This window comes from Yarrowia lipolytica, chromosome 1E, assembly GCF_001761485.1.
Source record: "Yarrowia lipolytica chromosome 1E, complete sequence".
Classification (NCBI taxonomy): Eukaryota; Fungi; Ascomycota; class Dipodascomycetes; order Dipodascales; genus Yarrowia; species Yarrowia lipolytica.
Window position 1 is genome coordinate 2459066 of NC_090774.1, and position 26311 is coordinate 2485376.

A 26311-nucleotide genomic window follows, 5' to 3' on the forward strand; every position below is an offset into this window, starting at 1 on the left:
GTATATACACATAAAGCGAGTAGATAGACAATGGTTAGACTGTCTGTTAGCCATAATATTGCTACTCGTACAGTACATACAGTAGTCGCTCGTATTCTTAAGTTGAGTGAGGAAGCTGACAGCGAGTTCACACGACCGTGTGGGGCTGGTACAGTATAAATGGAATTACTACTTGTAGTCCAGAATAGCATTGACAGAACCAGATTCTGCCCTTCCAGGTATCCCGCACCTCGGGTTGATCACTTCTCTGCACTAAAAAAGCAGCACCATACATAAGGGTGCCGGTACGTGTAAGCCCAAAAACTGCAGTCTTGTCAGAAGCAGCCAGCTACCAGTAGGCCGATCAATCACTACCAGTACAGTAGGTACTCGTACTCTTGCCCGAATGAGCGATACTACGGTATACATCAAGTTTTCCAAACTCTACCGTCCAATATAAACCGTACCCGTATGTACTAATGTTAGAGCCGATCCATCGAGATTCTTATGAACAATGTGCCGGGCGGAGAATCTTACCTCATCGCATTTTCTTTTTCTTTTCATGCCTCGCATTGCTGCATAACTTACACCTCGTCTAATACATCCATACACCGTACCTACATCTGGAAGTCATAAAAGAAGGTGCCAAGAAGTAGCCGATTAGGCATACTCGTACTTGTACTAAAGATAACCACCTTTTGAGGTTGCACCACTACAACCACATCTCGATGCAGCCTTCAAAGGCAACTTTGCTCAAAAGTTCAAATCAGAACAGAAAAAGTCTTCTCTTTGTACCCACAGTAAGTTGTTATCATAGACTCTTGGTTCAGCGGTTAACTCAAAGGAGAATACACACAATGTCGTGATATGTGGCTGATTCGTGGCCCAGTAACGCCATAATGGAGTGGCTAAGACCAGGCGCAGGCGATAGTATAGCCGTGAAACAACTCACCGTATTCCAGTAAAGATAGCACGACAAGGGGAATCTGGTCACAAGACACAGCTAGCTGCCTGCAAAGCTCTATACCCAACCACAATCGAGTTCATGAAAGCCTTCATAACCACTACAGCGACCCTTCAACCACAAGGAGTCAAGCCACAACCTACAAAACACCGTCTCAACCAATGTTGAGGGTCACATCTTCCAGACAAGGAACGAAGGTGAGCAAGAAGTGCATTATAGATCCTCAAACGAAACACGTGCACGATATTTAGACACAAAACGGTGGGCTAGTTGCACAATAGACGCCGTCGATCACGTCTTTGAGACACATATACGATACGATACTCCGAAGGGCCAGATTGAGTCTTCTCCGAGTCACTGTCTTGGTTTAAATGAACTGGGGTCTTAGAAAAAGTGGGGTCATAAACGCCATGAAACCAATCTTGGCTTCTTGATTGGGTGTATTCCAGCGAGTAAGTCTTTGGGGATCCGTTATTACTTATGACTGTATTATGGGGGGTCACACGACATGTGTGAATCGTATCCCTGGTGTATTTGCTTTCACGATGGAGACTTTGAAGAAATACCAATAGCAGTATTGGCTTGAAGGCAGAAACTGGCCAGAGTGTGGACTTCATCCATTCAGGGGCGCCAAAGTGATACTCCTGTGGTATTCGTTCTTGCTCAAGATGCTCGCATAGGCCATAATCACTTCTCACCTCTCACACGGGACTCACACTTGCTCTCCTTCTCTTACAACTTGCAGTCCCTTCTCAGCACACCTTCGACCAGTCGAGCGATATCTAGAGCCATGCCATACGACATTTCATAGCCGCTGCCACCACATCCATAGCCATGGACAACTGCTCCTTCACTCACTCTCTCAGTCTCGACTCTAGAACCTCCCTCTCGAGCAGGACGAAGACCGACGTTCTCTCGCTTCACATCAAACTCGCCATTACTGGACAGAAGCTCAGGAAATATGAGTTTCCCCCGCGCAATGACAGCCTGGGTGTCGGCTTCACGGGGCTTGGGATCACTCTCCTTGACCTGCTTGGTGCCTCCAAGAATCCAGCCCCCATTCAGACCACGAGGGATGATAAAAGTCCAGTTTCCGTCTTTGCCCTGGTGAGTAATGGTGGAATTGTTGTATTTGTGGGCGCTGGGTGCACGAACAAGCAGAGTCTGGCCCCGAATTGGGAAACAGTGCGGGTCGTGAGAGCCGTCGTATTGCAGACCGTTTCCAGAACAGTTGACGACGACAGAAACGCCAGGAACAAACAACTCCTTGAGAGATGACACTCGTCGTCGCTCAAATTCAACTCCGTACACAAACAAAAGCTCTCGATACAGCCATTGGATGTACATGGGAGCATTGACACTCCAGGCCTTGTAAGTGGCTATCCAATTGACACACTCAGGGACTGTAGCGAAGGGATCCACGTCGTCGTGCTGAGCTGTCTTGTTTCGTTCGTAAACGTGGAACTCGGGAATGCCTTGCCCCTTGTACTTTTGGTAAAATTGGTCAGGTTCATCCAACCAATCCACACCTTCAATGATCTGGACAGAAGACTCAGGACGTGTTGCTGCCAGCTTGTTCATGAACTTTTGAGTGGCAAACGTGTATGTAGCCAGGCGTTTTTCGCCTTCATTTTTCGCTGGGAACGGTCGGAAATGGGCCCCAGCCCATGCTGAAGCGTAGGAGGCTGGGGCTCCATCGCTTCCGGCGACATCAGGAAGATCTGCAGCCACAATTTTCACCTTGTGGCCGTTCTCAGCCAGAACCAGGGCCGTGGAGAGACCAATGACGCCAGCTCCTAGAATGGTGATCATGGTGTAGTGTGTCAGAGAGCAGCGACAAGTTTTTCAGTCACCATCTGGGAAGTTGATCCGAACCGGAGGTCCTTATCCGAGATTAAAGTTAATTGTGGGGTGATATGAAGAGACAAGGAGCTCATGTGGTGAGGGAGTCCAGAGGTGCCAGCTGTTACACTTATTTATATTTGACTGAAGACTGCACGGATTTACCCTGGTTGTTTTTTTTGTCTTTTTTTTTATCACGAAATCACCGAAATCTCTACACATTTAAGCGAAGCGGCTCATGCAGGCCTGGTCCACTTTGACGTGGGGTGACCCAGTATTGGATATTGATATGTTATATAAGGACAAGTATGAGTACAGCTACAAGAACAGTAGCTATCACTGAAGTCAGCAAAGAAAAGACTGACACGCTACTCTGCCACAGGGACGTGGTCAACGATGTATTTAACTCTTCTTTCATCAGATTATGAAAATTAGTCAGCAGTAACTGAGTCCAGGAAAGGGACTTCTGTCATCGTTGTACAATAAATACGATACAATCGTGTAGCTACTGCACATCTAACACGCGTGATATCACAAGTTACAAGCATGTACTCGCACTCGTACAAGAACAACCGCACTTCTAATTCACGTGACAGGCACGTGACCACCCACTTCACCCACCAACCTCCTCGTCTCTTCACCGTCTACATTCCACACAAGGTTCATGTCCTGTTTTCTGTTATCCTGCATGGACACATTTCAGGTTTAGGGCTGCTCCTTCTTTGGGAGTGTTTTGCATATTTCGACAGCAATGTTATGACTGCCCGACAGCAGTTGTGAAGGTGGTTGAAAAGTCCCATGGGTGCGGAAGGCTGTGATTATGAGTTAGGAGGTTGGAGAATGAGGCTAGTATTACAGCCGCAAACTAGTTCAGAAGCAAAGCGATCGCACTATAATCTATGCGTCGCTCCGTTGGCACCGCCACACCAGCCACTAGCGACTCACGCGGTCTCGTGTTAGTCTGGCAAGTTTGGGCCTCCGACGTGTTGGCGTGTCGTTTACCCCTTCACTGTGGGTGTTCCTTTGGGGAGAGAGAGGCGTTCTTCTAAAAATGGGGCAGCTAAGATTTCTAGGTTTCAAGACGAGACATGGATGGACACACCAACAAACACCCATAAAACTGACATTGGTGGGTCGATTAAACGAGTTTAAGATGTGGGGTTATTAAGGGTGACGTTGTGACCGAATCTGTCTTTTCATATTTCCGATATCTTGTCTCCAGCCCGTGTTTCGTCCTTCTGATAACCGGTTTATAAATAGAAGCATCCCGCTCGAGGCATTTCCCAAATTAGACTTTTGCTGTGTTTTGGAAGACACTCCCCAATATAGCCTCTGACGTTTGGGTCTGTCTCCTCTCTCTCCTTTTTCTCCATCTTCGATCATCACAACAACACCGCACTAATACCCACACTCGTTATTTATATTTCTTCAAACACAAATACCCCCACCAACACAAAATGAAGTTCTCCGTCGTCGCCCTCGCTGCTGCCGCCTCTGTGGCCTTTGCTGCTCCCCCCGCCTGTCTCCTGGCCTGTGTGTCCGAGGTGACCAAGAACTCCGAGTGTGATGCTCTCAACAAGGTCGGCTGCATCTGCTCCAAGCTCGGCGAGTCCGTCAACGACTGCCTCGAGAAGAAGTGCCCCAACGGCGACGCCGACAAGGCCAAGCAGGCCTTCGAGTCCTCTTGTAAGGAGCAGGGTGCCTCTGTCGGAGGCTCCAAGCAGTCTTCTTCTGCTGCCTCCTCCTCCACCAAGGCTTCCTCTTCCGCCGCTTCCTCTTCTGCCGCTGCCTCCTCTTCTGCTGAGGCTTCCTCCTCTGCTGAGGCCTCCTCTTCCGCCGAGGAGAAGTCCTCCGCTACTGGAGCTGCTTCTTCCGCTGAGGCCACCTCCGCCGAGGCTTCCTCTTCCGCCGCCGAGTCCGCTGAGGCCTCTGGCTCCGCCTCCGACGTTGTCACCAAGACTGGCGCCGTCGTCGTCAACTCCACCGCCGTCGTCACCATCACCTCTTGTGAGGATGACAAGTGCCACCAGTCCACCGCCGAGGCCAAGCCCACTCCCTCTTCCGCTGCTGTTGAGTCCAAGCCCAGATCGGAAGAGCGGTTCAGCAGGGTCCAAGCCCGCCGAGTCCAAGCCCGCCGAGTCCAAAGCCCGCCGAGTCCCAAGCCCGCCGAGTCCAAGGCCCGCTGAGTTCCAAGCCCGCTGAGACTCAGCCCCCCTGCCACCACCCCCCGCTGCCACTGTTTGCTCCCCAGGCTACCCCCCTCTGCCTCCACCCCCATTGAGCAGGCCAACGGAGCTTCTTACAACGGTGCTGCCGCCGCTCTGGCCGTTGGAGCTGCCTTCGCCGCCGCTCTCATCTAAGGAGACCCAACAACAGCTCTTGTTTAAGTATATATATAAAAGCATAACCATCTAGATTCTGATTCACTTTGGTTTAGTGTAGATTGATTTAGTGTAGAACCGTATACTCGAATGTAAATTTCAGACTTCGAGGCATTTAAGCATGAATACTTCACACAACGGTATCCTGACGCAATTGTGTCGAATGACGGGCTGCGCGATTACTGAAGTATGTACTAGATATTGTAAGCATACAGTGTCTGATGCTGACGCTACTGTAGCTATTGTTTGTGACAGATAATACTCAGTGAATGCGTGTATTGGTATATCAAGTGAGTACAAATACAATGCAAGTCTCAATTACATTACTCCCAAGCGTCAGGGACTCATATATGTCAATGTCGTGAACAAGAGATCAAAAGACCCAGCATCTTCGTTACAGATACCTCTATGCATCGGTGCAGCATGTACATGTACTGAGAGGCATTCAGTAGACAATGTGTGAGACAGTTGCAGGTAATTCGTTGTATGGATGTGTACCAAAACACCCACGTGATAGTGGCTTGATATGATCCGGCCAGGTGGAGTAGATGAAAGGAGTTGCAATCAGTCGACAGTACTCCGGCCCATAATAAGAGTATCTGGCCCAGTCTGACCTTTCAACTGGTTTCCAGTAACGCACAAAGCTGTTAACAGACAAGACCAATGGCTCAGTTGAACGACTGCGGCGTACGCAAGAAGTCATACTGAGGTTCGGTGCTGTTGGAGTGATGAAGGTAATGCACTTTTGCCCCTCTCTCATCTCATGTGTAGGTTGGTGATACTACTTGTAGTGCACACAGTACAGTAAGTACATCACCAGTCCGAGGATCCTAACAACGTTTATCGATATACACGGTAGAATTCGAGCTCTCCCATGAACACCCATAGTGACGACTACCGGAGTCCCTACAGTCTACTTGCAGTTCCAGTTTGTGTGGGGGTGATACTGGGCTAGACCAATGTTCCCCAGTGAATGATGAGACTTGCCCGTATTATAGACGCTTTGAAATTATAGCACCCAATCAGTGTTATAGGGTGCTATTAGAGTGTCGTATAACTATGGCACCTCCGGGGCGAGGGTTGCCTTCCGTGGAGAAACATATTACATATTATATTAGTGAGGTTTCACGGGATTCCGGTCATTTGGACATTTCTGTGAGAGCTCATATTCCGCAGAATGATATCAGTCAAGGGCGCCATAACGCACGTGCGATATATACAGTATTTACATACTGGAAAAACCCTGGTCACGAGGCATGAGCAAAGACATATGACATTCCGTAAGAAAACTTGGAACCTATTGCCAATGGGAGATCAATCATTGTCAGGCCACTTTTCTCTGGTACATACTGCGCTTTCACTATGATAGACCAAACTAACATCTCAAGGAAGGCACTAGCTGGCCCAGTAAGGCAGGCTGACAACATTAATACGGACTAAGATAGACGACGGGTGCTTCAAGTACAAGCAGAGAGGGTTAGACAGTTGTATTGTACAAGTGTTTAGTACTCCCACAGTCAACAGGACCTAGACTGAGCAAGTTTGCGGCAACTTCTAGCATAGTTCTCACTCATACTTGCTCCAACACACCTACCGGAGGTATACTGCTGTCGAAGCAACCAAAACAATACGAGTACAAATACCTGTACCATTGCAGAGTGGTATTCTCATAATGTATGCTTATTATCTACTGTTTATTTATTATCGAGTCACCGAATGAGGTCAAACGGTCAAAAGGGCTCTCAGTCTCAAACTATACATACGGTACAGAGTTGTAACAGGTAGAAGCCGCTACAATAGCCCATCTTTGACGTCTACATACACCTAAAACATGCGAGTTTGTGCCAGCGTATTCAGCGTATTCAACGTATCCAGCGCATCTGGCATATCCCGTCTCGACTGGCTTCTCTGCTCAACCCCCACGCGCCAAGAGCGCAGCTTATCCTTTGTCCTGAAAACCGATACCGGACTTGTAGCTGAGATTGTATAAAAACAAATTGAAAGTGGACATTTATTTTCAGAAACAAGCTGCAAAGTCTTCAATCGATGCTACAAGGCCCTACAGTACTCGTACGACTGTGCTTCTGCACCTGTACATACTAAGCTACTCGTAGTTCGCCCCACAAGCATGCATCGTAAGATACTGCTATCGGGCGAGTGCTCCGAGGATTCAATTTTACCGAGCGGGGCTCCAACACTTGAGATCCAATATTAAATACACCATCTCTAATCACTTTCAAACCATTCAATAAGATGCGAAGACTTGAAACGTGTTTTGTGGCCGCCGCCTCTTATGGGCGCTTCGTCTCGACACTGCCTCCATCTGTTGAAGGGATATGGTGAAATTGAATGTCTAGTATGGTCAAAATAACGAAGTTTGTAGCCGAAAGAAACTCCAATATTCACTTCCCCGTATTCTTTAGCTGCTGTTCTTTGTGTATCGTGTACTGTTTTGACAGCCATGGTATTGCCAGCCCTTGATACGGGTGGGATTAACATCTACAAAACAAAAAACGGAGCGACATGGAAACTCAAGACGGTTGCAAGTACCGTAGAGGAATGTTCAAAAAGGGCTTCCACTGGATATTACGGGGCACTCAACAATCCCCCTATCATCGCGGTGGCTCTGCTTAGGTAACGCACCTCGTATTATCCAGCATGGCTTGTATTTTTTTTCTTTTTCGTTTCCAGTCTTGCCGCCCCTATACCTATACATTGCAGACGTGGCCGTTGGAAAACGAAAAAGCAACCAAGGGACTTTTTGTAGAATCCCTGACGAACTACAAAAATGAACAAGTTTGCCTGGCAAAGCCGGCCCCCACCTCCAAGGAGGAGCCTCATACCGCCGTTGAACCACAAAAGACTATGTACAGTAGAGGTACCTTGAGTTAAATTTCTTTGGGGGGGAGGGGGGCACTGCGTGTATCATGGGCACAACTCAAGAACGGTATCATACCAGAGATGAGCCAGCCCCACCAACGCTCATCAAAAATTTATAATAACAACCAAGCAGCTCTCACACATGCCCACATACACCACCTGCACATGGACAAGAGCCCCCCTTGTGACAGCGCGTCCGCATGTGAGATTGCTCTAGTGTGCCTTGTGACAGATAGTTTGGCCTAAAGTGAACTCAAACGGGCAAAAAGCCAAAATAATCATCTGATTCTTGAAATTTGCCCATCGGCTATGGGATCAGCAGACACTGTATTACTCAGAGTTGAGACAGGGATAACAATATTCGAAAAGTGGAGCCCCTCGGGCCCAGTACTCGAACTTGCAACCGACGATAAATCATGTCCAAAGCGCAATACCCATGGTACGCACGAAACCAAAGCACCCTTGTCTACAATGCCATAATTTCGAAATCAACCAATCCTTTTCATTAAATAGTTAGTACTGTGATGCAAATAAATAACAAGCTGTTCGTAGCTTTGTGTGTTGTAGCCCTTCCTTTTCTTGTGAAACCCTGCTCACAACTGGTAACGAGCGGCAATGTAGACAATGGCCACCTCCAGCAGCCCCAGAGCAATGCCCAGGTACGACCGAAGACCGACCAGCATGGTAAAGGAAATCATCATGCAGAAATAGAGATAGGTGGGAGACGAGGTAGGGGTATTGTGGAAGGCGCGCAGATGACGCTCCCACTCCGCCGTCTCGGCCTCGAACTTGCGGTTCTGGAACCGTGTGTATTCAGACAGATTCTTCTGGTTGAATTCCGTTACTGGCAAATCTTCTTCCCAGTCTGGAAAAGAGTCATGGTTGTTCAGAGCGTTGTACTCTGGGTAGAATTCTGCCGAGTCCATTTTTGGTGTGAGAGGAGAGGTTTTGCAGTGGTATTGTACAGGCAAGCCCGAGGGGAGAGGAGGGGCGTTGCGGAACGTATTGTAGAGAGAGTAGTGTTTTTCTGCTTCTCCAGCTTTCCCGGATATCGCTTGTACATATACCCTCTGGAAGCCTGAACATAAATGGTCTTATGTGTGTGTGGTGCTACATGTCTGTGAAACATCAGTCCACTTCTCGCTGGAGAGCATCGAATATGCACGTCACACGCATCGCTAAAACCTTGATCCCGTTGTGCTTGGAGCTGTCCAAACCTTATGTCTGTTCATGCCCCAGATAATCGTGGCCCGACTGCCATGTGCCTACGCGACCCTCCTGTGGGAGCCAATTATCATAGATGCTACCCACCTGTGGCTTTTCCAAAAACAAACAAGTCCGGGTATGTACCGGAACCTCGCCAAGTCGAGAAAAGTAAGCAAGTTGGACATCGCGTAGCAAACTCCACCACGAAAATGTTCACCAAACTACAAGTCTACCATCTACCGGGTGCCTGGGATGTCTCAGTTGTGAAAAAGGAAATGGCCTGATGGACCAAGCCTCATATCGCCTAGCGGTGCGTCTCACGCCTCCTTCTCCGCACGAAGATCTCGGCAAATGTGACATGGAGATGAAGCAGCACGTCCTCATACCAAACAAACAACGTACGATTCCCTCGCTAAGCGGGCGTCGTTTCTCGGGCCAGACTAAAGAGAGACACTAGACCAAGTACATTGTGGCTACTGTACTGGGTTTGGGAAGGAAGTGTCAGGAGGCTGGAGACAAAAACAGTATATTTTAATTAGCTAATAGTGACCATTAGTCCCGGGATACCACACGGTGAGTCAAACAATGTGAGAATATCAGCCATGTGCTGGGCGAAAAAAGTTAACAGCCACATGTTTACTACAAGTAGGTCTGGCAAAGACAGATGGTTATGTTCTTCCCTGACACTCGATGCACGCTCCCCCCCTGGCCATCACCATGTTGATTGGTTCTCACACGGCGCTTCAATACAGCACCTCGCTAAACAAGGCTCCTGAAAGGGAGATTGCAGAAAACATGGCGTCAGTTAATTGCTTTTGTCTACCTCTGCTGCTGTCCTTCGCTATTGGTTCATGTTAGCCCGGGCGTCAGTTTTTCCGGTTTACCGTAAGCCTTGCTCAAGTACTAGAGCTGTAAAACATCCATTTCAGACAACTGAACAAGAAAAGAATGGGCGTATAGCACGAGTTGACGTCCATTATTTACGGATTTGAACTTGCCACCCCTGGGAAATCCCAGTGGCGTGACTCTGAGCCGGTTCTTTGATTCTTGCTCTCAACTCGTCCACTTCACGAATGATTGCTTCTCGGGTGTTTCTTTTTTCGCGAAGCCAGATAAATCAGACCGGATAACGGCCCATATTGATCATTTCACATCATTTTTCTGTTTTAGGCCTTGGTGAAGGAGCTTCTGGGCCTCATATTAGCAGATCTACGCAGCCTGTGTACCAGGACGTATGTACGAGTGAGTCTACGAGCAGACAAAGACATACTTGTATGGCGTAGCAGATCTGCTTTTCATATCCCGTATGTCGTAACAGGAGTGTCTACCCCTCACTCATCTAATCTCTTCCTTGTTTCATGTTCATTAAACAGCCGCCTGCCTCGTAGCCAAAGCTATACAGCTTACCCCCAAGGGGTGCCTGAAATGAAGGGTCTCTGTCGTGAAGTAAATTGAGACCTCCTGCAAAAAGTAACGCTGAGATTTGAGTCATCCCGTGGGGCCCCGGAGATTCATCTTTTCCGGTTAAATGGCAGGTTTACGTAAGAAGTGCTTTTGTTGAGTCTGAATCTTTTTGCTTTTTTTTTGCGAATTCCCGTGGCCTATTATTTTTGTCTTTTTGGGTGACTCTGGACCCTAAAATTCTAACACAAAAGTCACGCGAGATTGGCATTATCCATGAGGGACGCATAAGTAAAAGGCTAAGTAAAGTTTATGGAAGCTGATAGAGTGAGAGATAGAGCAAGGACCCTTACAATAGACGGAGATATCATGCGTAGTGGCATGAGCTTCGTTGCTGGGCATCGAAGCGCCCCTTTACACTCAAGGAACATGGCTTCACAAACGTCAAGCACACATCAGTATCGTTGTGGTATGCGCTGTATGAGATGTGGTCTGATGTTCAAACCTGATATCGGTACAGTACTCAATACAGTTTACTTAAGAAAGCTAAGTAAAAAGTTAGCTAGCAGGATGTACGGCTCTAGACTCGATTTGTGTTTCGTTAGCCGGGAACAACATGGTCTAAGAAGTCTCCCGGGTGCAGAGTATGGCGGTAGATACGACAATTGGGCTCTAAATGGTCCAAAAATCGGACGTTTATCACCCCATAATTGCCATGGCACTATCCTTTTTCGAAGGTGGCGATTGCGGGAGGAACGGGAGTAGTTTTTTCGATGATACAGGACGATCTCTACATTACAGATGACAGCGAAAAAGTTTGAGACATGTTGCCTCGAACATGACGCAACTATTGCAGCTTGCGCTCGGGCCGTTGATGGCCACGTGACCCAGAACAACCCGTCGACAGACCATCATACCTCCTTATATCAAAGGTGGAGTGATTTTCAACCCAAGCTAATGTACCCTGTCGGTCTATTTTCTAGTCTAATGCCCTGTCACTTTCTCTCAGTCCCTTTTAGGCAGGTGTGTAGCAAGTGATCTGTTCGACATTACTTTTTCTCGGAAGCGAAGGTGCTATTAAAACGATCGCTGGTCAGTTATGATAAAACGGTGATCTTTCATTGATATACGGCTTCCATGGCTTTGCTTTTCAACTTGTACCGAAATATTATATATGGGCATGTACTGGGACGAGTAGTACAAGTAGCTAGATGTCATCTTAGAGAGAGCATCATACAGGCACTTATCCTTGATGTTCCCATAAGATACCACCATATCAAAAATGTACCAGCTGTTGTGCGTGAGAAAGTACACCATTCTCTTCCCTCGACACCACTGACAGATTTACAACTTTGCTAGTTGTGACTAAGCAACATACCCCTTCCATGGGCTCTCTCTTTCCCTGGCAAGCTTCACACCCATGTACACAGTGAGCATTATGAGGATCTTAAAAGGATTTGGGGGGTTCCAAAACCAACTGAAACATTCTCCGTGTTTGCCGTCATTGGTCCCAAATTTCTGAAACCAGCGGCCACCTTTCAAGTTCCGGTGAGGAGGGGCGAAAACACGATTAAGGAAAGCCAGCAAAGTCAACTAACGGGACGTTGTACTAACGGGACATTATTACATATGGTTTACAACGCGAAACGACGCGACGACGAAACTTGTTGACTCAGATACTCTCAAGAAGAGCTCACTCACAACTCCAACCCCCGTTTTCGAGCGCTCAAAAAATTCCCTGTGCAATATCCCCCATCGCATGTCTGCTGCACCATTCTCGCGTACCTGTGGCACCGCACACCACCGCAGTAGGCAAACATTGCTACGCAGTGAACAATAAACTCAAGCCTCTTAAAGCCGATAAGTTAAAGCCGATGGATCAGAGGTGGACCACGAATTGGGGACAGAAACTCGGCTGAAAAGAAAACAGAGGGCCGAAAAACACTGGATCGAGTGACAGAGCTACCCAAACCGCTGAAGATTCGTCTGACGCCTAGTCACCACTACAACACCGCAAGTATCATCTCACTCCGCAATCATGATGCAGCCGTTACGTCTCTCATGTACAGTCTCCGACTTTTGCCACAGGATGAAAGCTTGATTTGGGAAAGCTGGGGAAATATAAATTTCAAACGGTACCCATTTGAAATGTTTCTTCCCGAGCTCCATTAACTCATTCAACTGCGCAACTCCACCCTCTACAATGACTGCCTCTAACACCCCCCAATTGCTGAAGCACTCCGGCATCGTTTTGTCTGGATTGCTGGCTGGAGGACAGTTCTTCACCACCCTGTACGTGAAGCCCATGCTGGATCGAATGTCTACTAGCGACGCATACAATTTGTTCGAGCTCATCTATCATGTGGGACAGGTGGCCTTTCCTGCCCTGACACTCATGAGCTCGGCATCATTTGCTACTGCTGCTTACCTGGAGAAGGACATTAACCCCACCAACAGCCGACAGCTGGCTTACTCAGCAGCTCTGGTCTTCGCGTTGCTGCCCTACACACGATTCGCCATGTGGCCCACTCTGACAAAGCTGTTTGCTGCCAGTGCTGACAAGGTCAAGGGCCCGAACGTTAAGGCGCTGTTGAAGATGTGGATCGTCCACCACTACATTCGAAACATCTTCACCCTACTTGGTTTCATTGGAGGGGTTGCTGCTACTGTTTAGTAGATGAGTGTTGCATAGATGTATTATTTTTGATAGACAGACGAGTGGTGTAGTTGCTGAGTCAGAGACATTATGATTCGGCTACAAACGACGAGTAGTTTGATACCATTCCCGACGGCTCCATGCCAAACACAAAACCCTCGAGCCTCCAAACAGGTTTCACATGCCTTCCACTCCTACCCCTGAATCTGAACACCGATAACTTCGTCCGCTACAAGTTGGTCACACTGGATCTCGTAGGTTGGACGTAGCTTACCTGCAGTGATGTGATAGGCCTAAAGACAGCTCTGTCTGCACAAAAGTAATATTCCAGCACTTATTAGATCGGAATGACATGAATTAGTCGAAAGGACCCTAGCAAGGGCCACAAAACGTGATATTATTCTGTGGCAGCCAACGGCCAAAAGCTGTTCTCGGAAAACCCAAACCAGCCAACCTTGGATGTGTCCACCAGTGAACCCTGTCGGGAACTATGAAACGAGGTGGAAACTTATGAAACAGGCACAGATATAGTCAGATTGATGAGAATTTCACTAAAGACCTGGTTCGTGCCACTATGGGGGAAACAGTCCCTTAGGTATAGAATGTCTGTCTACACCACTAAACTTCGTTCTTTACATGTGTTGGGCACTCCTCCTGCACCCCACTACGACGGCGGATGTGGGTGTGCACGATAAACGTCACATGGAGCGGGTAAACACCCATATCAACTCGGCTCCGCACCCTTGCACGCCCAGACTCGTAGTTGTCCCAAAAACGTGCTCAATTCGGACAGGGATCTCCATCTAAAGCTAAACCCACACTTATCGCCAGCCTAACAAGGAGGAGTATACCAGCCCACCTGCACCTTGACGCACAAGTGAAACAGGCGGTTGGACCCGCACAAAGATGGGTTTTCACACCTCCTTGTGCAGACCTCCCATCTCGAAAATAATTATGCCACTAGACCCATGAATTCACGACGCATATAGGAATATTATGACATGCCTGTGGCCAGCCCTACATTACGAACACCAGATACGAGGAGCGTGATAATAATAATAATAATAATAATAATGTGGAGTTCACACCACTATCAAGGTCTACATAAACATGGCTTTTCCGTCAGGGAAAACACTAAGGACTGGCTCCACACACATCTACAATGAAGGTCCTCCATCTACTACCTCTGGTAGGTATGCTTGACATGGCCCTGGGGATGCCAACTCTGATGAAGAGGTCGGCCCCCAAGGCTCTGGAGATGTCCTTTGACGTGGTCAAGGGTATATCCAACAAGTGGAGTGAACCCCAAACTGATGCTGCTGGCTCACCATCACCACATCATGACACTCCTTTGGAAAACATGGGTTACTACTACCAGGTGAGTGTCAGCATTGGCTCTCCTCCACAACCGTTTGCATTGTCGCTCGATACTGGATCTTCAGACCTGTGGGTCCCTTCTCCCAACAACAATGAGTGTCTGAGTCCTCTCTTCACCAGTAGAGGTGGATCGTGTGGGCAAACCAACAACGTTTTCAACCGAATGATCTCCTCCACCTTTTCCCTCATCAACGAGTACTTCTTCATCTCTTACGGAGATTCCACTTCTGCATACGGTCTGTGGGGTAAAGATACTCTCAACTTCAACGGTCTGACTCTCACAGACTACACCTTTGGGGTCGCCTCAGGGACCACTTCCACAACCAATGTGTTCGGAATCGGCCTCAAGGGGCTCCAAGCTTCCAATGATGCCATTCCTGGTCATCCTGAAGCGCCCAGGTTCACCTATTCTAACTTACCTTATCGACTGGCTGAAGAGGGATACATCAACACCCCCTCCTATTCCCTCTACCTAGACTCGTTAGAGGCCACTTCGGGCACCATCATATTCGGAGGCGTAGACGCTTCCAAGATCCAGAGCCCCATCACTCTTCACCCTCTCATCAATTTCCATCCCGAAAACCACCCCGATCCCGTCTCGTTCTTCATCACTCTTGACTCAGTTGATCTGGTCGGAGGAGTGCCTCTTAACGTGCTCGAGGTTACTTCTGCTGCCCTATTGGACTCTGGAGCCACACTGACTTTTCTCCCCCCGTCTGCCTACGCTACTCTGGCAGACCGGTTCCAGGTCAAACAAGACACCAAAACGGGTTACAGAGTCGCCAGCTGTTCTTCAGGAAGCGTGGGCGAGTATCTTGAGTACTCATTCCAAGGATCAAAGATCCGCGTGCCCATTTCCTCCCTGCTAGACCCCATCAAGAAACAAGATGGATCGGCCGTCATCTCTCCAGATGGCATCCCTATGTGCCGCTTTCTCGTGGCCCCAAACGCCGACGACGAAACAGGCACCAGCAACATCATTCTAGGAGACTCCTTTCTGCGATCGGCTTACGTGGTTTACGATCTCGAAAACTTTCAGCTTGGGCTGGCCCAGGCGGCCACCTATAGTAACGGGGCTTCTTCTTTGGTGTCTGCTATCGACCAAAACGGCATTCCTGGCTCTCAGCAACCACCCAGCTCCAAAACATGGCAGGCAAACTCGTCAATGCCCACCTTCCACGGCTATGTTCCCCCTCAAGTGGATCTGCTTTGGTAGGTATCTCATGAAACAGTATTGCAGTAATAATAATAATTAATAATAATATACAACACGGCCCAGTAATTCTTGTAGATCACGTGGTGACCCACTACAAGCGAAATTCATTGCACATCTGAAACATCGTCAAAACCCATCTTCCAGTGAGCACGTGGGGGACACCAAACTCTACCAGCGCCGTACACCCCGTGTCCAGAACCAGCCACTTGAAAAACGTAACATGCACTGATAACGAGCGCCAAGACGAGATAACGACTCACTAAGCTGATGCCAAGGGAAGGTATGGGAGATGTAAAAGCAGCGAAGATGCTTCCCTGATCATTCAAGGCGCACCTCCATTCTAAAAAATGCTAAATCGCCGTTTATTTTTACTCGTCTCGGGTCCTATAGGAGGCTGTTTTCGGCATCTGTTGCATGCGAACATTGAACTCCCCATGCACTCTATCGAAGGGCTTATCCGTGGCTCGGACTGAGACAGACGAGATACTGTACGTAGTTATCAACCTGCCCACCTTGTCATACTAACCGATATTGAGAAGCGGTGCCACTGGGGAGTTCAGCTGACCAATAGCTATACACACATCTATCAATGGCCGCTCATCATGTCACACACGCAATAAGGGTAAGCTCCCCGAAGACAAATGCGCAAGATGAGGTTGGCTGGCTGGCATCTCTTTAGCATGAGCCGGCGTCGTAAAACCCGTATAGAAAGGCACGATGTCAGATCATTGGCTCTTGCGGGCTGTCTGTCTCCCACACAACGTTTCGGAGTTTCGGGGATGAGCATGATTTGCATATTCAGACACGGAATGAAGTGTGGAATGCGGAGATAGAGTCTCGGGAGCAGGGGACGTGAAAGGCGTTGTTTCGTGTTCTTGGCCGATTTCAGACGACGATATTCTACATAGATCTTTGCTTATGTTCCAGGAAGTGGTTCACAAGTCCCCCTACTCAACTGGACCCTTACAAGAGCCCCTCAGTATCAATAGGTGGTCTAAGACAACTGCAAGAAGATTAAGGATGACATGCCAATTTGAAGGTAAATTTCTCTTTACGAACCATAGAAGACATACCAATTTAATACCTAATCGCTCTTGGTCGCTTAATATGGCTAAAGAGAGTAGTGCCCACCAGGTGTCAGCTTCAGCAGACGGCTCTCATCAAACCTAGCTAGTAGAATAAAGACGTGCCGGCTGTATATATAAATACTTGTGCCTGGGAGAGACCTGGGGCGCCAAGATCTGCCAAGAGTTTCCAGAAACCCCATTATGAAACTTCAGCTGCTGCTTTCTGCTGGTTTGGCTCTAGCTGGCTCGCTCATCAAGGTCCCAGACACCCACTACAAGGGTCATGATGAGCTCGTCGAGTACGGAGTCAACGCCATTGCAGAGCTCTACAACTCAACCCATCTGGACAAGTGCGGCAAGTGTCTTTCTGCTCTCCAGCTCGGAAAGACCATTGCTCTGCAGAACGACAAAGTGATTCCCGAGATTCTCATCAAGCTGTGTGAAAAGTACCACTGGGAGGAGTTCTGTACCGTCGAATACCAGGGCTTCAACTTTGGAGTCGCCTCAAAGGGTGCCCATATCGCCAATGTTCTGACTCTCATCGATCCCACCGGTATTGATGGAGAGTACCTGTGCTACTACCAAGTCCGAAAGTCGTGTCCCTTGCCTCCCACTCCCAAGTACAACCTGACCGGATGGTGGCCTGAGAAGCCTAAGAACCTATCTCTCCCCAAGTCTGACGGCGAGACCTTCAATGTAGTCCATCTGTCGGACTTCCATGTCGATCTCCGATACCAGGTTGGAGGAGAAGCAAACTGTACTGGAGGCTACCACATGTGCTGCGTGGACGCTCTTCACAACGGCCCTGCTTACAAGGCCAACTACACCGATATTGTTCTTCCTGCTCAGAAGTATGGATCTTACGACTGTGACATCCCCCAGATTCTCCTGGAAGACTCTCTTGCCAATGTGGCCAAGATTGGACAAAACCTGTCTTTCGAGTTTGGCATCTTCACCGGAGATATGGTATCTCACGACATTGACAGCTGGTTCTCTTTGGCCAAGATCATTGAGTCCGAGGAAGATGTCTACTACAACATGAAAAAGTACCTTGGGGACATTCCCATCTACTCTACTTTTGGCAACCACGACTCTTTTCCTTACGCCCAGCAGGCGCAGAACCGATCTGGTTTCCTTGGAGAGTTCATCTGGAACGCCCAATTGTCGGCTGATCTGTGGAAGGACTACGGTTGGATAGATGAAGAGACCCAGGCCGAAGCTATCCATACTTATGGATCTTATGCTGTTAACACCAAGAGAGGCCTTCGAGTCATTTCTCTTGACTCCAACTTGTGGTACCAACCCAACTACTACAATTACTGGAACATGACCGACCCTGATACCTCCGGACTCATGAAGTGGCTTGTTGACGAGCTTGTTGACGCTGAGAAGAGGGGTATTCGAGTGTGGATCATGGCTCATGTCCCTACTGGGGGAGGAACCGGAAACGCCATGCCTCATCAGACTGAGGTCATTCGACAGGTTGTGGACCGTTTTGCCCCCGAGACCATTGTTGCCCTCTTCTTTGGACACACCCATGAAGACCAGTTCAATGTCTACTACGCAGGAAACGGAACCGACAACAGTCTGGAGAATGCTCTGACTGTGGGCTGGATCTCTCAGTCCGTCACTCCTCTTCACAACTACAACCCATCATGGAGATACTACGAGGTCGACACCAAGACCTTTGAGATTGTCAACTCTATCAACTACTACGCCCAGCTCAACAAGACTTTTGAGTACGATATCGACAAGCCCGAGCTCTCCAACTCCACCACTTTCCCTCATATCACCTACCCTCCTCGAAAGCCCGACGACAAGTTGGACTGGATCTTTGAGTACTCCGCACGAGACGTCTATGATCCCGACCACAAGTGGCCCAAGTCTGCTCCCTTGAACGCCACCTTCTGGCACAATGCCATCCAGTACATTGTCAACAACAAGACTGGTCGAGAGGACTACCTGCGATACGAGTACCGAGAGAGCCCTTTTGTTCCTGACGGAAGCTCCCCCGAATACATCAAGAACATGTACTGCTACTTTTCCTCCGGTACTGTTCCTGCCGTATACGAGTGTCAGAAGCGACAGAACATTACCAAGGAGATTTGGATTTAGTTTCCAGGGGCTATGGAGGGAGAGCAAGAGAGGCTTGGATATATTTGCATGAGGGACATGGAGGAGAACTACTCCACAAGTACTTGTTGATTCTACCATAAACGGTAATTGACGTATTTTTTTTATCAATAACAATATATATATTTCCTTTTCAGTAATTATTTATAACCAATTGTATTACATGCGACGAGCTAAGGGGAGGGGAGATTGTCGAATGTGACTCATCTCCTTACTGCCATGGATTGTAGCTGTTATAGCAAGTCGTTGTAATCAAACGGTAAAGTTAAGAGAGACTTGGCGGCCTCTAAAAGTAGTCAACTGATGTGCTTGAACCGACTACTAGAACCCTTACTCTCGGCTGTCGTCTCATAGTCATTAAATACATGTTCCACCTTTATGCTCATGCCCGGTTCTCCTGGTCCGTCTCCAGCTTTACATCTCCATCATCATCCTTTTCGTCGGTTCGTGGTGGGGGTAGTTTGTCCTCTTCATCCAGAACACTGGGGTCCTCTGGGTACTGTCGCAGCCACTTCATCCTCGGGCCGCTGTAGCTCATCTCGTTGATGCGGAAGCCAAAGAGCTTGAGCTCGTATATGTTTTTACGCAGGGGAATGCAGTTGCGCTCGACCTCGGGGAACATCTTGAGGAAGAGTCCCACGAAGGAGGTGCCGAAAAAGGCTCCGTCGACGTTGAGGTATCGAGAGTTGGGCGGCACGTAGACGTCACAGCAGCACGGGCAGTAGAGCCGCACAGACTCGTATCCGGGCAGGTCGTGTCGGCCTGTGGGCAACAGGCGTGTTCCGTCGCAGTAGTATCGTGGGCAAGTGCCAAACTGGGCCTCGTCATATTTTTTGGCCATAATCTGCAGTCCCGTCTTGGTGAGTAGGAATCGAGCGTGTATGAGGCCATAGAGCAGTTCGGCCGAGTGTTCAAACATTGGGATGGATGGCACCTTGAGCGGGTCTTCGGGCTCGAGATCCAGAATCATCTCCAACGCCTCCTTGTAGTAGGGCACTAGGAACATGAGGCCGGTCAGGTTGAAGTCATCTTCGATGAAATCCTCAAACACCTCCACAAAGTAATCGTGGCCGGTCGACGAACAGTAATGCGAGATCCAGGTCTCGACCTCCTCGCTCTCGGAAGAAGGGTCTGTCATGTTGTATTCGAGTAGTTTGTCCTCCATATAAAACCCTCCGTGTTGGGGTGGCTGTAGAGTGAGGGGACGGCGGTCGTGGCAGATGGTAAAGAGCGTCGCAGTGTCCCTGTCGTGTGCAGTTTCTATGTCTGTCGGTTCCAGATGTCAACAAGTCAGGTAATGCCACCACAGATGATGGTGAACGGGTAAACGCGCGCTTTCGTCGAGCTTGGTGGTCCTGTTTAAATTTTCGAACCGCTGCTCCAACTCTCAGATACAAAGAACCTCCCAACCTCCAAGTCACAGAGAAAAATAGTGAACTCTAATGGGCGTAGTAAGCACACAACATTAGTGAGCCCTCACGACTGCATTCTCGATTCACATACACACAACAAACGACATGGACGAGGCGATCATTGTGGATGCCGAATTTGTGGCCCCCGTGGGGACCACTGCTGGCGAATTTGTGCCGATCGATCGAGCCCCTGCCGCTGGACTGCTCTTGCTAGTGGCGTTTGTGGTGCTCTACGCCAAGGTCATCAGCAAGCTGGGCAAGCCGGCCATTCAGGAATTTGTGAGTGCTTAAGGAGTGGGAGTGCCCCAAAAACTTGTCGCTAACTCAGTTGTGGGAAATCATTACGAGAATCGTACCATCCAAGCAGCTACGAAGAAGAAAAGAAGCTCAGTTGAGAGCAATTGAGGTGCATACCCAGAGATCAAATACCAGCTCACAGGACCAGTTTGCAAAATGGGCAAAGTTGGATCGAGAGTACGGAAAGCTCAAGGTGGAGATTGAAGACATCAACAACTCGCTGACGGCCTCTAAGGCCCGGTTCTTCACAATCATCTCGTCGGCCATCTTCCTGTCAACTACCGGAATGAAGATGTTCCTGCGAATCAAGCACAGAAAGGCAGCTATCTTCTGGCTCCCTAAAAACGCCTTTCCCTACCCAATTGAGTACATCCTATCCTTCTCTTCTGCTCCTCTTGGGTCTGTCAGCGTTAGTGCATGGCTGATGATCTGTGACGCTGCCATGGATCTGATTGTCACCATTTTTGTGGCTCTGGTTGTCGGAGTCATTGGCATGCTTCGCAGCAACAAGGTCAAGCCCAAGACGGCCTAATTAAAAGGTATACTGCTATAGTTCATTGTTATTGATAGATATGAGGGTGAGTGGATTATACCAGATCGATGGGTGTTGCCTCTTATTCACGAGCTCCAGTAAGCTACTGTGCAAGTACAGTACCTGTAGAAGCAGTTACTCCTATCGAAGTTGGAATAGCAGTGGATACTCGCGTTAAAAAAGTGCAATACTTTTGTAGTACCCGTAGACGTAGAAGTCAAGACATACTAGAGCTATACTGTAGTTTCTGCACGTGATCTGAACCGAGGTCGTCATTGTGTTCTATAACTCACCCAGACATCTCTTGTCACAAGACTCTTTGTACCAGTACATTGTGAGCTCGTATCTCGCATCTCGCATCTCGCATTAAAATAATACAGTCGAGATTGGTGTGGGCTTTGTGCTTCTGGTGTACACAAGTACCGCAGGTCTTGAGATATTATGCCGCTGTACCTGTTCTAGGCAGTGTAAAAGCTTCTAGTGAACAGATAGGCAGGGCTCGGTGTTCTGCGACGACAGGGCGGCTGCTTTGTTTATAGCCTTCCCGTCGCCCCTTCAAACCCCCCTTCCTTGAGAGAGACATGATGATTTGAATAAAAATACGGAGTGGCTTGTAATCGCACGCAGTTGTCCGCCGCTGATGGCAGCCAGCGGATGCAACTCAAACTCCGATGCCGTCGGAACACGATCGGCAAGACTCCCCCAAACAGGAAAATGAAAGGCGTGTCCCTCTACGATCGGAGATGCTTGAACACGAAGATCAATTCAATATTACTGTACTACAGCGATGGCACTGACGTGTCCCGACAAAAGCAAAAAGCGTCAAGCGACAGTTGATAGCGTGTTTTAGATCTATCTTGTTTTTTTTTTGTTTTTTTTTTCATTAGTCATGTCCGTGGATGTATACCCAAATAAAAAAATATGTACACCTTGAAGAAGGATGCTGGTCCGATTCTTTCAGTAAAGGAACCCCGTTAGTGAAGCGATTCGTGGAATGCAGAATTTTTGTTGTGTTTTTCGGTTCCTCCGACTGCTGATATGCAGAGTGTTGCGTGTTAAAATGGCAGGTAGTAAATGGTAAATGCAAGAGGTGTCCGGTTGTGTCAGTAATATGGTATCTGGTACCATCCATCTCTGTAGTGCCCGATCAAAGAATAGTGAAAACGGCACTGAGAAACAGAGACAGAATGAGCATGTTGACGATGCTAGTAGGATGTGCAGTTCTAACGCCAGCGTTAGCTTTACTGTTGTTTTTCTCTTCCGTCTCAAGCAGGTCTGGGGGGGCAAAGCCGGCCGAACAGTTTTGATCAATGACTCGCGCGGCTCCCTCGTATGTCTGTCGAATGGGTTGTTTCGGGTCGCCCGTGAAGGTATGGTAGATTTGCATCACTTGTCGCGTGCAGTCGGAGCAACTTGGTGATCCATATCCAGGTCCTGTAGGGAACGAAGTACCGAGAGCCAGCAGGTACAGAAAGCTTTCAGAGGCGAGCTCCTCGTTGTACAGAGCGTTGATGTAGCAGTACTCGGTCCCATTGTTCTGAGGTGAGGTAGGCACTCCAGCAGGCGAGTTGCTGACGTCTGTCTTCAGACAGGTGGTTTGGTATACGACCGGGTATGCAACGAGGTTGGAGTATGCCTGGACCACGTTGGAGTTGTTTCGCTGATGGTCGAGACCACAGGTCGCGTTCTGCATCATTCGCTGTGCCAGATCATTCATGATGGCGGTGCAGTCTGAGAAGGAGGAGATGCCATTGCACGAGGTGTCGAGAATATCCTCCAGCGGTTTTGTGTTGTTAGTAGCGGATCGAATGGTGGCCACGTAGGACGACGACGATTGCAGGTAAAAGGACATGGGAAAGCATTCGGTGAATGTCTTGTTGGTGAGCATCTGGTCGAAGAACTGGGGACATGTTGTGGAAGAGAAGGAGCGGCCCAGGGCGGAGTCGAAGATCCTGGGCATTCGGTTTGCGGGCAGAATCGTCATGGCAGGCGAGGGGACGACTGTGCTCTCGTATATCGGACTAGTACTCGGTTCAGTGGCCCGACAGGGAGCCCTGTGGGTTTTTATTTAAAGAGAACGGAGGTCGATAATTAGACTTCATTTAGACGCCAGTAAAGTTTCCAGAGTGCGTTTAATAGGTTCTAGCAAGGATTAATACGGATAGGCTTTGGTTGTTGGACTAGACAAGAGACCTCATTGTGGATACCAGTCAGAATATAAGCTACTTGTAGCTGGGGGATATGTCACAACAGTGTATGACAGTCGGGGAGATAAACACTGTCACGTGAGGATGTGGGCTATACAATACGCTCTTTGTCTCCCTTAGCTCCCCTCTTAGTCTGGATCCATTTCCCGGACCATCTACGATAGTTGTATCTCCAACTTTTCGTTTTTCTGCATTCATCCATACGCCTCCTAACTTTGGGACTTTCTTGTTCTTCCTTCCATTTCTGTAAGAGTGTTTTAACGTCCAATCCCTTGCGCCCAAGCGGCGAAGGAAGCAACGGGGAGGTAGCCGAAAGAAGACCGCGTAGAGCCCCGGAGACCTTGTCGTGGAATCTCTCTTTCGCGTGTCTTGAGCTAGTCTGTGGTGTAATTAACTAATTATGTGCGCTTGTGCTGTAGGCGCTTGTCCATACACAACCATCTCCCATACAAAGAAAAGACGGTATATAAGATATAATTAGAGAAATAACGCTGTCAGATTCTGCTGGCTCCCGTTAAAAGCATATTGAAGCCCATCGCAGGCCTGTGTCGACCATTGCGGCACATCGCCAAGCTGCCATGTCTGCCTAGACACATTCCCCTCATGTCGATCGCGGCAGTTGCTCGCAGCACACTTTTTTTTCTCTTCCTTTTTTTTTTCCCTCTCGAGCTCACTAAAACTTTGAGCTGCACCACACCCCGACCGCAGTGGGCCTCGCGGGGTGTCTACACAGAGCAGAGGCTGTAGGGTTGGCGGTAGGAGGCTGAGCGAAACAACCAGCGAGAGAACCTTTTGGATGCAGTGAGTTTTGGTTCTGGTCTGGCTGTACCGCTTTGCTAAAGACACGGTGTTGCTCCTTGTATCCATCATCTATATCATCGTTTGGATCACGTTGAGTATGAATTATGCAAATTGTTTTGCTCCCCATTTTTTGGCGTTTTTTACCATTTTTTCTTAGGGAGACGGCCTCTACTGCGGCGTTAAGACCCCCCTGCCATCGAAGGTTTTTGCCATGTCCGCAGTGAAAGTTCGACTAACAAAAAGCTAACGCATTATCACTACCCAAGAGGGAAGTGGTTGGTCTTGTTAGGAGGCGACGGTGCGGAGCTGACCAGCGAAAGTCAGATACAAACTCGTTGCCACTGTATCGGACTCGTACGAGTACGCCTCAAGCGGAAATGCTTGCGGAGGTGGGGTGTTTAGGCCCTGTGCAGTTATCACGAGAGCATGAGTGCAGTTACCATGTTAAATGGAGGACCCCTATTCCGCAATCCAGGTATCAGACCATGCCGCTAACAGAATATTTGCAGCTGTGGTGGGGTGGCCTGTCATCCCTGGCTTCGGAGCTCAGGGTCCTCGATCAAAACATAGTTGAGACACTCTTGAGTTTAGGCGACAGACAGCAATCGCAAACAAGACAAACAAGAGATATGCACTCGGAGACAAGCAGCTGATGTTTTGCATATCCACAGAATACGACACCGCCGTCCTAAACGGGTTATGTGATAAATCGGGCTCGCCAAAGGAGCCCTAGGGCTGAGCACGTATCTGAGCAATTAGTTTCGCGTTAGTGGGCTTCATCCACACACTGCTAATGGACAACCTAGTCTCGTGAACTACAGCTCGCCTAACTGTCCTAATGATGTACGAAGAGGTCTACACGCCACGCACGAGCGAGTATGAGTACATATTGTACTGAACGAGTAATTACAAGGTATCGCTTGTAGGGTGAGCTGCGAGTACACTATGTACTTGTACAAGTAGCCCGATTGATCTTCATCAACCTATTGACTGTTCGATATGACAAATGGATAATAACCTCCTTACAGCTAACAATCGGTGCTCCCGTACTTACACTTCCTAAATGAACGCCGAATTGCTGCCCCACAAAACCACGACGATCTTCATTGAGCGGAAAAACCTATACTGTATCAATGAAAAGATCGGCCTGCAACAAAGCAACTAATACCGTTTCGTTCTACTACAAGTACAAGTAGAGCCGTGCATTTACAAGCCGTGGTTATACCAAGCAACCACCTTGGGGGTTGATTTCACATTCACTGATAACAGACAAACCCCCCCTGGTCCATCTATTTATATCTCCCCTCACCCCCCTAAACAGCATTCCTCAATGCGTGAATGCCCACACACAAGACCCAACCATGCACCACCCTTAGGTTAGAATTTCACATCCGCAAAGTCTCAAACGGCTTTGGATTAACTCGCCGGCACGGGATAAATCACACCTCGAGGTCCAACACCGACAGGCTTGTAGATATTAAAGGCTGGGCATCGACCTCCACACCGCTCCTGAGCCCCAGGCTGTAGTCCCAACCACACCAATGTCTTGGCACTAATTACCCGGACCACGTTTGGCAGCCACCCTACCTAATATACGACATCTATTTATTTTTTTCAGCACCACCGGCAGCTCGGCTTCTTATACCATATTACACTTTGACCTCATCCTTTGACGATTATTATATCTTCTCCGAGTAAACACGTGGATGTGCCGTACATTGATGAATACTGTACGGCACATAGTGGCACATACTCGTACGAGTTGCGAGTATCAGTTCGGTCTTTCCCTCCCCTGACCCGTTGTTATAAAGCATCTATAAACCCCATTTATACTAAGTACCCCTGCACTGATCCGCCCCCTAACTACTTGTTCGTGAGTTACTTAGTAGCTCGCCATACTCTGAAAAAGTAATGTGGTTGCCTTGAAATCCAAAACCACAAACCACTCGATAACTACGGC

At 48.5% G+C, this 26311-nt stretch overlaps 14 protein-coding genes across 14 annotated transcripts; 10 read left to right on the forward strand and 4 right to left on the reverse strand.

Moving 5' to 3' along the window:
- Nucleotides 1-1675: 1675 nt before the first annotated feature.
- On the reverse strand, nt 1676-2755 carry YALI1_E24618g (uncharacterized protein; the record flags this gene model as incomplete). The annotated part of the gene is made up of 1 exon (XM_504200.2): nt 1676-2755. The coding sequence occupies one exon, from the start codon at nt 2753-2755 to the stop codon at nt 1676-1678; it is 1080 nt and encodes a 359-aa protein (XP_504200.2).
- A 1487-nt stretch (nt 2756-4242) lies between these two features.
- YALI1_E24633g (uncharacterized protein) lies at nt 4243-4971 on the forward strand (the record flags this gene model as incomplete). The annotated part of the gene is made up of 1 exon (XM_504201.3): nt 4243-4971. One exon carries the CDS (start codon nt 4243-4245, stop codon nt 4969-4971), a length of 729 nt encoding a protein of 242 aa, XP_504201.3.
- A 3599-nt stretch (nt 4972-8570) lies between these two features.
- On the forward strand, nt 8571-9128 carry YALI1_E24676g (uncharacterized protein; the record flags this gene model as incomplete). The annotated part of the gene is made up of 1 exon (XM_068283075.1): nt 8571-9128. One exon carries the CDS (start codon nt 8571-8573, stop codon nt 9126-9128), a length of 558 nt encoding a protein of 185 aa, XP_068139176.1.
- A 726-nt stretch (nt 9129-9854) lies between these two features.
- On the forward strand, nt 9855-10110 carry YALI1_E24689g (uncharacterized protein; the record flags this gene model as incomplete). The annotated part of the gene is made up of 2 exons (XM_068283076.1): nt 9855-9971; nt 10021-10110. 2 exons carry the CDS (start codon nt 9855-9857, stop codon nt 10108-10110), a joined length of 207 nt encoding a protein of 68 aa, XP_068139177.1.
- Nucleotides 10111-10965: 855 nt separating this feature from the next.
- YALI1_E24700g (uncharacterized protein) lies at nt 10966-11418 on the forward strand (the record flags this gene model as incomplete). Its single annotated transcript, XM_068283077.1, has 1 exon — nt 10966-11418. The coding sequence occupies one exon, from the start codon at nt 10966-10968 to the stop codon at nt 11416-11418; it is 453 nt and encodes a 150-aa protein (XP_068139178.1).
- Nucleotides 11419-12018: 600 nt separating this feature from the next.
- Nucleotides 12019-12414, reverse strand: YALI1_E24713g (uncharacterized protein; the record flags this gene model as incomplete). Its single annotated transcript, XM_068283078.1, has 2 exons — nt 12019-12246; nt 12292-12414. The coding sequence occupies 2 exons, from the start codon at nt 12412-12414 to the stop codon at nt 12019-12021; spliced, it is 351 nt and encodes a 116-aa protein (XP_068139179.1).
- Nucleotides 12415-12856: 442 nt separating this feature from the next.
- YALI1_E24719g (uncharacterized protein) lies at nt 12857-13327 on the forward strand (the record flags this gene model as incomplete). The annotated part of the gene is made up of 1 exon (XM_504203.2): nt 12857-13327. One exon carries the CDS (start codon nt 12857-12859, stop codon nt 13325-13327), a length of 471 nt encoding a protein of 156 aa, XP_504203.2.
- Nucleotides 13328-14471: 1144 nt separating this feature from the next.
- YALI1_E24735g (uncharacterized protein) lies at nt 14472-15902 on the forward strand (the record flags this gene model as incomplete). Its single annotated transcript, XM_504204.3, has 1 exon — nt 14472-15902. One exon carries the CDS (start codon nt 14472-14474, stop codon nt 15900-15902), a length of 1431 nt encoding a protein of 476 aa, XP_504204.3.
- A 1268-nt stretch (nt 15903-17170) lies between these two features.
- Nucleotides 17171-19084, forward strand: YALI1_E24762g (uncharacterized protein; the record flags this gene model as incomplete). Its single annotated transcript, XM_504205.2, has 1 exon — nt 17171-19084. One exon carries the CDS (start codon nt 17171-17173, stop codon nt 19082-19084), a length of 1914 nt encoding a protein of 637 aa, XP_504205.2.
- A 400-nt stretch (nt 19085-19484) lies between these two features.
- YALI1_E24793g (uncharacterized protein) lies at nt 19485-20267 on the reverse strand (the record flags this gene model as incomplete). Its single annotated transcript, XM_504206.3, has 1 exon — nt 19485-20267. The coding sequence occupies one exon, from the start codon at nt 20265-20267 to the stop codon at nt 19485-19487; it is 783 nt and encodes a 260-aa protein (XP_504206.3).
- Nucleotides 20268-20619: 352 nt separating this feature from the next.
- Nucleotides 20620-21343, forward strand: YALI1_E24797g (uncharacterized protein; the record flags this gene model as incomplete). Its single annotated transcript, XM_504207.3, has 2 exons — nt 20620-20793; nt 20843-21343. 2 exons carry the CDS (start codon nt 20620-20622, stop codon nt 21341-21343), a joined length of 675 nt encoding a protein of 224 aa, XP_504207.2.
- Nucleotides 21344-22130: 787 nt separating this feature from the next.
- Nucleotides 22131-22380, forward strand: YALI1_E24812g (uncharacterized protein; the record flags this gene model as incomplete). The annotated part of the gene is made up of 2 exons (XM_068283079.1): nt 22131-22184; nt 22231-22380. The coding sequence occupies 2 exons, from the start codon at nt 22131-22133 to the stop codon at nt 22378-22380; spliced, it is 204 nt and encodes a 67-aa protein (XP_068139180.1).
- Nucleotides 22381-22490: 110 nt separating this feature from the next.
- On the reverse strand, nt 22491-23327 carry YALI1_E24824g (uncharacterized protein; the record flags this gene model as incomplete). Its single annotated transcript, XM_504208.3, has 1 exon — nt 22491-23327. The coding sequence occupies one exon, from the start codon at nt 23325-23327 to the stop codon at nt 22491-22493; it is 837 nt and encodes a 278-aa protein (XP_504208.2).
- Nucleotides 23328-25689: 2362 nt separating this feature from the next.
- YALI1_E24847g (uncharacterized protein) lies at nt 25690-26049 on the forward strand (the record flags this gene model as incomplete). Its single annotated transcript, XM_068283080.1, has 2 exons — nt 25690-25821; nt 25879-26049. The coding sequence occupies 2 exons, from the start codon at nt 25690-25692 to the stop codon at nt 26047-26049; spliced, it is 303 nt and encodes a 100-aa protein (XP_068139181.1).
- Between the last annotated feature and the right edge of the window lie 262 nt (nt 26050-26311).